The sequence below is a fragment of the Typopeltis vanoorti genome, chromosome 12 (genome assembly GCF_054136105.1).
Source record: "Typopeltis vanoorti isolate ZY-2024b chromosome 12, IOZ_Tvanoo_1.0, whole genome shotgun sequence".
NCBI lineage: Eukaryota > Metazoa > Arthropoda > Arachnida > Uropygi > Thelyphonidae > Typopeltis > Typopeltis vanoorti.
The window spans coordinates 84958845-84971299 of NC_143560.1; the positions used below are offsets into that span (position 1 = coordinate 84958845).

Genomic DNA, 12455 nt, shown 5'->3' on the forward strand with positions numbered 1-12455 from the left:
AATCTTTCCTAACTTTTTATTGTATTAATTTTTTTTTTTTAGGAAAGTTATTGACCTTTTTAGTTATCTTACACCAGCTACTTAGGTGGCGCTTTTTGGAATTGTCAGTTAGTGTTTAATTTTGAGCTTAATGTACTGAAGATGCCTGTGACACACAGGCGAAAATTATACTATTAAATAATCTTTCTACGTGAGTTTTTTCCGTTATTTATTTTGTATCAAGACTTTATCTTCTTTAATAGTATATTTTAATCTTTTTTGTATTTATTATCTTCCTGTTCTTCTCTTATTCTTTGGTTTGCAACTATAGACTTGTTTTATTATTCTATCTTCACTTCTTCTTTCCACATGTTCAATCCATTTTATTCTTCGGGTTGCTACCCAATTGTTTATTGCTTGTATTTCACACTGTTTTCTTATATCTGCATTTTTTATTTTATTTAATCTAGTTTTATTTATATTTTTCTTAATATATTCATTTCACCTGTGTTTAACATTTGACTTGTTTTCCTAGTGTCTGATCTTGTTTCTGCATTATATGTCATAATAGGCCTGATTACTGCTTTATAAATTCAGGTTTTTGTCTCTACTCTAAGATGTTTATTTTTCCATACTGTTTTGTTCAAGCATCGTGATATTCTTGCAGCTTTTGCAACTTGTTCACTGACTTCTAAATGTGGCCTGCCTTCCCAGTTCAGTTGTATACCTAAGCAGTTGTAATTCGTTATTTGTTCAATAATAGTACCTTCCAATTCTAATTTACATCTTTGTGGTTCTTGTGATATTGTCATACATTTTGTTTTAGTTTTTGATATCTTCATATTATACAATTTTGCTGCTTTATTAAACGTATGTAGTAATATTTGTAGCTGAGTTTCATTTTCTGCAATTAATATTACATCATCTGCATAACATATAGTTCTTATTATTCTATTGTTTATTTTCACACCTGTATTTTGTATTTTATTAACTTTTTGTATTATTTCATCCATTATTATATTGAATATTGTTAGACTTAAAGAGTCTCCTTGTCTAATGCCATTACTGATTTGTATCTCTTTACTTATTTTTCCTTGTGTTTTTATTATACAACTATTATTATCATATATTTCTTTAATTATTTGTATTATGTTTTCTGCTACTTTTCTTCTCTGCAATATTTCTATTACATCTTGAATTAATATTCTGTCAAATGCTTTTTCCAGGTCTATAAAGAATATAAATAGTTTCTTATTGTATTCTATTGTTTTCTCTATCAGCTGTCTGATTATGAATAATTGCATCTGTACATGATCTATCTTCTCTGAAACTATGTTATTCATCTAATGGATTAATTTCCGTTGTTATTTTATTATTTAGGATTCTTGTTAGTACTTTTAATGAGGTATTTAATACATTTATCCCTCTATAATTTTCTGGGTTTTTTTTTATCTCCTTTTTTAAATATTGGTATTGTTATACTTTTCTTCCATTCTACTGGTATCTTTTTTGTATTTATTATTTGGTTGTATAATATATTTAAACTCTGAATTATAATTTTTTTACCATTTTTTAATTCATTATTGATATTATCTAGACCTGGTGATTTTCTATTTTTCAAATTTTTAATTGCATTTTCAATTTCTGTTGTATTTATTTCTTCTTCTTGGTTTGTTAGTTTACCTAGTTCTACTTTTGTTTGGTTATAAAGGAAACTTTCAACTGTTTCAACTGTTGTTGAAACTTTTGTTTCAACTATTTGGTTATATAGAAAATTATTTTAAAATAATGTTCTAATTCCTCTATTTCTACTTTTAATATTGGGATATATTATTCTTCTTCCTTCTTTTGTGTATTAATAAATATCCACATTTGTTTCTGTATACTATAGAAATCATGTTCAAGTTCTTTTGTATATGATTCCCAAAATTGATTTTTGCTTTTTATTTTCTTTTGATTTTATTTCTTTATCAACTTTATTTCTTATTTCTTTATATTCATTCCAATCTGTTGTTTTCATTTGTAGATATTTTTGATATATTTCTTTCTTTTTGTGTGTTAATATTTTTATTTCTTCATTAAACCATGGAGTCCATCCTCTTGATTTTGTTATTCTTTTTTTTTTTTAACCCCTAATACTTCTGTTACTATTTCAATTAACTTTATTTTAAAAATCTTCCAGTTATCTTCTACATGTTGTTCACTGCTTAATGGGTTATCTTGAAACTTTGTTTTAATCTACTGTAGTATAATGTTTTTATACTTTCTTCTTTTAATAATTCCACTTTAAATTTTATTTCAGCACTGTGTTGGTTTTCTTTAGATTTTATTTCCACCCATTTCTTGTAAAGTCTTAGTTTACATATTAACAGATTATGATCACTTCCAATTTCTGCTGATACTAACACTCTAACATCTTCTATTTCTGATGGGTGTACTACTTTGTTACATATAATCTAGTCTATTATTGATTCCTGTCCTCTTGTGTTTCCAAAAGTTATTTTATGCTGATAAAATGTATTCATTATTTTTAACTTATTATTTGCACAGAATTGTATCAATGTTTCTCCATTATTGTTTATTGTTTCTTCATTAAATCTTTGCATGATTTCATTTATTGGTATATTTCCTATTCTTGCATTTAAGTCTCCCATTATAATTAATTTTTCATTTAGTTTTATTTCTTGTATTATTTGTTATAAATCCTCATAAAAAGCTTCTGTTTTTTCTTTTCTTCCTTCTTCTGGGGCATATACTGTAATTATATTTATTTTACCTCTATCTGTTTTTATCCTAACTGTTAATATTCTTTTGTTTATATATTTATATTCTTCTATATTTTCATTTAACTCTTTATGTATTACTATTCGTACTCCAGTTTCAGCTCTATTTTCTTTTTTAATCCACTGTATATAAATACATAGTCTTGTATGTTCATTGTTCCACTTTTTTTTTTGTTTCTGTTATGCTGCATATTTTAATGTTTCTTGTATAAGTTCTTCCTATTTTCCATTAATCGCTCTTACATTCCATATTGCAAGTTTTATTATTCCGTATCGTTTTCTTTTCCTTTTCCGATCGATATCCAATTTTTCCATCCGATTCATATTTGTCTTGGTTTCTCGAACAATATTGTTTTACGTCCAATGATGGGTTGCTGGCCCAACCACCAGATGCTTCCCATGTTAGCCAGTTCTTCCACTGTTGCCTCTAGACCTTTTATAATCCCCTCTGGATTAATCTGATAAAATTTCCTCATTAACTTATATGTCTCTATCATATCATCTATTTTCCTCTTATCCATCGAACTGCAATCTAGATTCCTTCAACCTCTCTCTCCATAGCCAGCATTCCAGAGTTTTTAATATTGTCTTAGTCACCTGTCTCTGCACCCTTTCCAATGTTTCCACATCACATTGAAAACTAGGTGACCAAATCTGAGCCCAATAGTCCATATGTGGTCTGACCAGTGCTTTATAAGTGGCACAACCACCTTATCCTTACATGTTAGTGTACTTCTTATTGTAGCTATACTATGATGTGCAATTTTTAAAACACTTCCAATATGCCCTCTAAACTTCAGTCTACTGTCAACCATTCCCAACTCTTGAATCTCTTCCATTTCCTGTAGTACAGTACCATCAAATATGGTACACAGCCTTATATTTCTGCATTCCAAAATGTAACACCATGAATTTAATATTAAAACTACAACCCCACTCCTTTGTTCAAAATCAAAAGTTTGTTCAAATTTTCCTGAAGAGAATTAACATCAGCAGTGCTACTTATAATTCTCCAAAACTTTGCATCATCAGCAGCTGAAGATCCCCAGTAAGTCCAAAACATGATATATCATTTACAAACAAGTTAAACAGCAGGGGCACCCAAGGATAGAACCTTGGGATACGCCGCTGGTTACCCTTCTTTTTGAGACACTGCTCCATCACACACAATTTGCTGGTATTATTCAGAGAAAGCTGATCGCCAATCCACCTAACCAATATACTATCCATTCCTGTCCTCTGCGGCTTGTACACCAAATTATCATGTGGTAAATTATCAAACACTTTTGCAGAGTCCAAGAATATTAATGTATATGATTCTCTCTCATCTAATACACTTATTACCTTATCATAAAATGCAAATAAATTGCTAAAACAAGACTTACCCTTTATAAATCCATGCTGACAATCATAAAGAATACTATGTCCACCCCATCAACCCAATTTTGTATTCTATTCCTAACCAATCTCTCTAGAACCTTGACTACAACCTCAGTTATACACACTGGTCTATAATTTGAAACTTCTGTACTAGAACCATGCTTATGGAGCAGTACCATTTTGCCTTCTTTCCACTGCAAGATTTTCATTAAATAACCAGGTCAAGGGAATAGTATACATTCCTTAAGAATACGTGGCAATATGTCATCCATTCCCACAGCCTTATTAACATCTAATGTAATCAACACCTGATATACCTCTGATTCTTACCTCCCTTCTATATACTGCATGGCATAATTTACAATAGTAAGATATATATGCTGATAAAGTGCTTATTTAATAATTCTGTTATATCCTCTGTAACAGTCACTCTACTGCCATGACTACCCACCAGTGTCAACCTGCAATAATTATTTTTCTTCTTGCTTGCCATAAAGCAGAAGAATTCCTATGAATTAAACTTGACTTGACCAATCTCCTTTCATACTGCACCATTTCCTTCTTTACCATGCTCATCATCTTCATAGTCTGCAGTTTATACTCTTTGTGGATCTGATCAATCCCAACTGTGTTGTACCTCCTCCATAACCTTTTCTTTTACAACACAGCTTGTTTAATTTCACTGTTCATGCATGTCACTCCTACTCTATTTACTCTTTTAACCCTGGGAATGCAGTTATACATTCCTTGTGTCAGATATTGTCTTATGAATTTCTTTGCATTGTCTATATATTTTCTGCTCAGCTCATCTACCCAACATATTGATGCTAGCTAACTATAACATTTCCCATAATCACCCACCTTATAATTTTACATAATATTCCTTTTTTGTCAATAACTTTTTTTTTGCATTTCAAGTAGGATGTTTAAAATATGTTGAACCCTGAGCATAACCACTTAAACAGAGTGGGAATACAAAGATTAGCAAAGCAGGTGTTTGAATCCTGTTGCCAGGAAAAAGACAGCAAGCCCAAGATTAATGTTGATTGATATACTTAGAAGTGCCTTAGAATATGAAAATATTAGATCTCACAATATTGTAGTCCTGACAGATTGTAGACTAATTTAAATAAAAACTGTCAATAGGAAGTTAGTAATAATATGAATTTTCCTGTACAGTGATCTCTCAATTATTCAACTTTCAAATGAATGTATTTTCAATTAATCAACCATTGAATGTTTAGTTTGTCAAGTGACTTATGGTATGGCAGTATGTAACTATCCATCCAGCAAATTTCTCTTCCATTGTGGCTGAATAATTGAGTGATTTCCATAGTGCTATCATAGTATCATACACACCTCTGGAGGGTACATATCAGGAATATGAAGATGGTGGATTCAGTGGTTAAACAAATTTAGCTTTTGTAAACATTAAAATAGTAGTAAAAATGACAGCAGAAAACTCCCCCCCCCCAAAAAAAACATCAGCAATGTTCTTCAAAATGAAATATGATAACGTAAAGAAGGCACAGATTTGGCAAAATAAGATCGCTAACTGATTGCTCAGTTGCCTGTAGTACCTGGAAAAAAATGGTTTCAGTTATGAATGATTTAGAACAGTAGGACATGTTGCAGTGGAATAAATGCTGAAGACAACATTTAAGAACTAATTAAAATATCTTCATATTTATTAAAAAATGAGAAAATTTAACTACTGTAAACAGTTCATGTGATTAATGCTCGGTAACATGATAATAACTTAAGGAACAGACAGACTTGGCAAAATAAGTTAGTTGACTGATTGGATTGCTTAGTTGCCTATAGCACCCAGAAAAAAAAAAGATTTCAGTTATAAATGATTTGGAAACAAATGCTTTATTAGCATATCTGAAACCTTTTTACTATGTAAAGGTATGAATATTGCAGTGGAATAAGAGGTGAAGACTACTTTTAAGAACTACTTAGAATATATTCATATTTATACCAAAATGAGAAATTTTAACCATTGCAAACAGTTCACATGATTAATGATTGATAAATATCTGGAATTTTTAGATATTAAACATAATGCCAATTTGTATCTTATACTGTGCAATCAGTAGCTCACAATGCTCGATCCATTTCAATAATAAGCAAATGCAATAATTAATAAACTATCAACTAACTATTAATAAAACAATCAGTCAGCTAACTTATTCTGCCAAGTCTGTGTCAGTTCCTTAGACCAGCTTTTTGCTTGGAAAATTATAATTATTACAGTTAACACTTGCTAGACTGAATCCATCAGATAAAAACAGTATGTTACAGCAAAAAGTTGGCTTTAGAAACATATTGATACTTTGGCCACAGTTTTTTGGCAGTTTGTTAAAAAGGAGTGGACTTATGGAGAAGTTTGTTAGAAGATTCACTATACATTGGATTTACTATAGTGAGAGCAAACTGTTGATAAAATGTTTATGAATTCATCAATCTCAATTTAATCATGTTTGTTTTAATTTTCGCTTCACTAAAGGTAATATTTATGATTATAACCATATGCTGATAAATACCATTCCACTGAAGTACTCCATAATACCAGCTACAGTAGATGTGCAGTGAAGTAGAATATTGCCTAAAACCCGATCTGGATAAAGCATCTACAAGAAAAAATTATATTTAGTGATTCAAAAAAAAGGGGGAAAAAAAGGAAATTTTAATTCAAATTAACATTTGAATTAAAAAATGCTTAAAACTTGATGGTATATTCAAATTTGAAAAATATGATCAAATTCAATACTGTAACTGTCCATTATATGTCAATAGCAGGTGTCCCCCCACCTCAAAAATGATACAAAGCAAATCAGAGTAAAGATCAACTATTTTCTCATTAATTCATCATCATACTTCCAATGATCTGCAAGGATTATAGCAGGAGATGTATCATTATTTAACAAGGATCATCACATACATTGTCTTAATTTACAATTTCTGTATTTATCACACACACTAGCAATGCATTTCACATACTTGCCATTTCAACCTGATAATGCATTCCTAGAGACTCATTTAGGATTACCAAATTTAATTTACCCAGCATAAAAACAGAGAATTTAATTATTGAATATAATTGAATAAATAGCTGCAGTAAGTGAAAATTACTAAATACTAGCCCGTAACAAAAGCATCACGTAATCAGATTGCAATGACTTAACATCAAGAAAGAAAGAATTCATGTGATCTTAAGAGGCACAGGTCAAGGCACAACTTGAAGGAATAGACAGACATGCAACTACAGCAGAGTATACAACAAAAGCTATCATTTTAACATTAGAAGGTGAATTTATAAATGAGAAGTACATGGAATAGGTGATAAAGCAATAGGATAGGTCTTTGAGTTATAATTTGGTATGTGCACAGCACATAATTAGAGAAGCACAGAAAGATAAGCAATTATTTCGAATTTAGTTAATAATATTAAGTAAATCTGCTGTAGTTGTATATTTTGTATTATACTAGATGTGTCTGTATGGTGCAATGTATAATAAAACAACGGCAATTAAGACATCTTTGTTAAGGGAGTTTAACATGAGACATTTTGTTTGGTGCAGTATATATATCAAATATACTTGTTAAAAGACCTGTGGAACAAAAATGAGACATCAGCAAATATGTAAGAAATGTTTTGAGAGTGAGTGCCAGTTGTGTAGAGAGAGGAAAACACATAATAGAAAAGTAGAATACAATGACAAGTCAGAAAAATAAGTACAGTGATATTGTTAATGGAAGTGCAGTGTAGATGATTAGCAGAATGAAGAGAACCTCATAAAAAAAACAGTATGCTTAAGTAGAGGCTTCACAGGAATAAGTGTAAGATTGAATGATTTCATCTATGCCAAATGCCAGAAACTTAGGATACTACAGAATCTCAGTGAAAATATGGACATGGGATTAGATGTGATATCAGCTTGCATATTATGAGAATGTATGGAAGAAATAGCACTGCCTCTAAGTTGTTGAATTTAAGTCTCGGCTCTGGTCTCAACTTAAGTTCCAAGGGAATGGAACGAGAAAAAATAATTCTATTATATAAAGAAAGCCCCAAGATTGAGATAGCAAATTATAGACCATAGGTGGCCAACTACGTGTCTATTTGGAGTCAAAATAATTCCGGTAAGACTTAGAAGAGTTGCAACCTTTGACCAATGCGATAGTACGGGAGTAAGTGAGTGTGGGCATGGTAAGGTTGTAATGAGCTTGTAAGAACTGCTTTGACTAATTACACACCTAATTTTAAGGAGCTTACTAAGAAAATGGATACAGAGAAGGCCTCTACTAGTAAATAAGTAACTAAAATTATTGTGTTTTGACTTTAAAATTATTCTAATTGTTCAAAGAAAATTCATTTAATATGCTTCAAATGAAACTTTATTATTTTTGTATTTTTTATTAACCCTATTTTTCTCTCTCTCTCCGCTCTCTTTTTTATATTTTGTTTCTCTTTTTTTGTTGTCTCCTCTTCTCTTTTTGTTGATTTTTTCCTGGTAGATCGTGAAGAGCCACATGACGTGTGGAGCCACGTTGTGGCCACCCCTGCTATAGACCAACCAGTATCTTATACTTGAAAAATTGGTCAAAGACAGAATTCAGGAATGGAGGAATAAGAATATGATACTCCTTATGTGTGTGTTGTGTGTGTGTGTGTGTGGGACAGGGGGGGGGGGGCGGAGTATGATTTTTTAAGAACAGATCTATTATTTTATTCTATTCCTTCAGCCATACAGCTGGTGGAGATAGCTATATGCTACCATACCAGGGAAATGATTATGAGTAAGGTGGTTTCCCGTTGCCTTCCTTGCTGTACTATATCCTATGACTGTAGCCTGTGTGTGTGTTCACGGGACATTTGCCTGCTTGCAGGATGAAAAACCCCAGATAAACTGGTGGGAAAAACACTATCCATGCCCAAGACTGGCTAACTTAGCATGGCTGAGGAAGATACTTAAGCTCCTCACGTCAACGACGGGAATAGAATCTAGGGCACTCCGTCCCCAGGCATATGGTTGTGAAGCAACCATATGCCTGGGGAAGGCATAACTGCGCAGACAAGAACAGATCAATTTGTAATTTGCCTTAGTAATTTGTTGTTTTATAAAAGAGTGATGTTAGATTAAATGGAATGACTACACAATAATACAGTTAGGTTTTATGAAGGCATCTGATTAGATCTGGCTTACTTCATCAAACTCTTACTTGAAATGGATGTGAAACTGGTGATATGGATACAAGTGTGGCTGATGGACAGATACTGGTAGTATATGGAAGAGCAGAACCTAGGAGAAAGCAAGTGACTAGGAGTTTGCCATAAAATCACTGCTTTTCAATTTATACATAAATGAGATCAGAAATGATTTGAAGGGAAATATTCGGTTGTTTGATGATGCAAAATTCAGAAGCAACAGACAGTCAGGATGATGTACAGATCTTGCAGAATGATTTAAACTGACTGACAGCATGAGCAAAAGACAACTGATGCCAGTTTAATATGGAAAAGGTGTAAATATATGCATTTTGGGATGAAAAGATTACAAGGTGTGTACTACACTGATGAAACTGTACTCTAGGAAAGAGATGAAGCACGAGATTTTGGGGTAATGGTAGATAGGAAGTTAAAATTCCAAAACATACTCAAAGGTGGCCAAGGTAGCTCATAGGAGTAATCACAGGATTACTTGGTTACTGAAAATGACACACACACAATCTCTATAATGTAGAATAAAATATTCATTTTCCTCCTCACAAATTATCAAAACTAAATGTTCCAAATTAAAACATTATAGAGAATGTGTGTATGCAGGTGTGTGGATAGATAGATATAGAACCAACATATTGACAGCCTGATTGGCAAGGTGATGTATAACAAAGTATAACAAGAAGTGTAACGTACTTATGGATTATGAGATATCATTCAATGTGAGCGGTAGTAGGCAAAACATCACAGATGTAGATATAGGAGTAAGTGGGGCTGATGGTATGGCTGAGTGATTGAACAGTAATGGTAAGTAAGAGGGTGAAAGTGGCGATGAGTTACCAATGTTGATTGGTAAGACAGCATATGTAGATGGCAGCGAGCAGAAAAACAGATAGTGAAAATGCAATTTTGCATAAATGACATTAAGAAAATAATTGAAAAGATGAAAGATGATAAAGATGAGACAAGCAATTAAATGTATGAGAAACGAAATAAGGAGAATTACAGCTTTGCATGGGTATCTGAGGAAGAATGGGATGAAAGATTTGAAAGAAACATTGAATGATTTGAGAGTGGCAATGTACAGGGTTAATGATAAGAGATGTGGTGAGTGAAAAGGTGCAGGTCTGTTTTCTGGGAGGTAGAATGAGCAGGGCGGTTGAAGCACTGGACAAGAGGAGTACATGAGCAAAAGATTGGTAGTGTAATTGGCATGAATGATTTGATTGATAACAAGAAGAATGTAAGGAAGGATGTCATGAGGAAGTTAAGGAGAGCAGAAGATAACAGTGTGGTAAGGCAAGTCAAGCATGTTGCCCAGGTATGATGAGAAGGCAAATGAAGATTATGAATGGTATGCTAGCAGAGTTGTACAAGGAGAAGGGAGTTCCATTTTGTGAATATGTGGGGTGAATTTGAGGAGCAGACAAAGCTATACAAAAGAGATAGGCTACATCTGAATGGATTTGGTGTGAGTTAGTTGGAAAAATTGTCGTTGCTGCAAGAGAAAATGACTGAAGCGAATGTACAATCTGAGAATGCAAGAAGTGTTGTGGAACAGTAGGAGAGTAAGGCAGGCAATTTGTGAATGGAGAGGTATGTGGCACGAGTGAAGAGAATGAAAGAGAAGGAACACAGAATGGACAGAGAAAGGGGAAGGTCAGGGTCAACAGAGAGACACTACACGAGAAGTGTAGACAATGATTTCGGTAGTAGATGTGAGTGTGCAAGAAAGGATTACAAGAGTCAAGAATGTGGAGGATGACGTTGAGAGTCAAGGATGATATTGAGGTCTGGGGAGGGGTGTAATATCAGTGATGATACACAGGAATGGATAGGGAGGGAGTCATAAACAAGTGGGGTCAGTGGGACTTGTTATAGAAACAGAAATGAGCTAGTGTGTATGCTTAAAAATGCTAGAAGTATCTGAAACAAGGGGAATGAAATTGTAGCATTGATAGAGTTTATTCACCCAAAAACTGTTGGTACATGCAAGACATGGTTGAATGAGGATGATATTCTGACAGGGATGATATTTGTGAACACAGACAAGATGTCAGTGGAGTTGTGTCCATCTAGGGTGGAGATGCAAGGAGCAAATATTAACAGTGGTTTTGAAGTAGTATGATGTGTAGTGGAGGTGGACAAGATGAAATGTTAGTAGTAGGGTGTTGCTATAGACCTGGTAATGTGGAAGTCACTGAGAAGGAAATGTTTAAGCAAATCAGTCTTGACTAATAAGAAAAGGGTGATATCAATTATGGTAATATAGACTGGAATGAAAAGATAGCATCAGAAACCAAAGAGAATGAATTTCTTGAGTTTTTAAGGGACTTACCTCTGTTATGTACCTTAAGTAGTATGTAACGGAAACCACACACATGGATTGAGAGTCTTGGATATGATTATTTCATCAGAAGATATTGCTGTAAATGAAATGTCACATCTTCCTCCCAGTTGGTGAAAGTGACCATGAAGTGATCACCAGCCATATCAGGAGTTTTGTGAGAAAGGATTATATGTGAAACTATAAGGTGGATGATTACAACAAACTCAGGAGGTGGCTTGCAGTGATATCATGGAATGAGAAATTGGATAGGAGGGAAATCAATGCTGATTGGTCTCTACTTAGGAAGTATCTGGAGGCAATGACTGAGTGTATTCTAAAGGGCCAGGAGATTAAATAAGGTAGGTGTCAAATGGATGATTGATACCTACCTTATTTAATCTCCTGATGAAGCAATCTGGGAAAAAAAAGACATTGTGGAGGCAGCACAAGATGAGTGAAGATAATCGGTTACATGAGAAGTACAAAGAGCAAGCAAGAAAGGTGGCTTGTTTGGTAAGGGTAGCAAAAGTGCAGTATGAAAGAAATCCTAGGGAGTTTTTTTTTTTTTGATATGTGGCCAGTAGAAGAAAGAATGATCATGGAAGGATGATGCTGGTCAGTGATAACAGAAGAATGATAAACACTGAGGAGGATACAGTAGATGTTTAATGTGCAGTTCATTCAAGCATTCCACCTTTATGATTGTAACATAATGCAAAACTTGAGACCAATGAGAATGGGGAGGAACCAATGAATG

The 12455-nt window shown here is 33.2% G+C and overlaps 1 protein-coding gene across 1 annotated transcript in view; it reads right to left on the reverse strand.

Annotated features, from left to right (window-relative positions):
* LOC150100952 (uncharacterized protein ZK1073.1-like) overlaps positions 1 to 12455 on the reverse strand; it is a 355092-nt gene that overhangs the window by 138356 nt on the left and 204281 nt on the right. The window contains exon 7 of the mRNA XM_090401442.1: positions 6692 to 6778. Within this exon, the coding sequence (XP_090257568.1) occupies positions 6692 to 6778 (87 nt within the window). The remainder of the gene's footprint in view (positions 1 to 6691; positions 6779 to 12455) is intronic.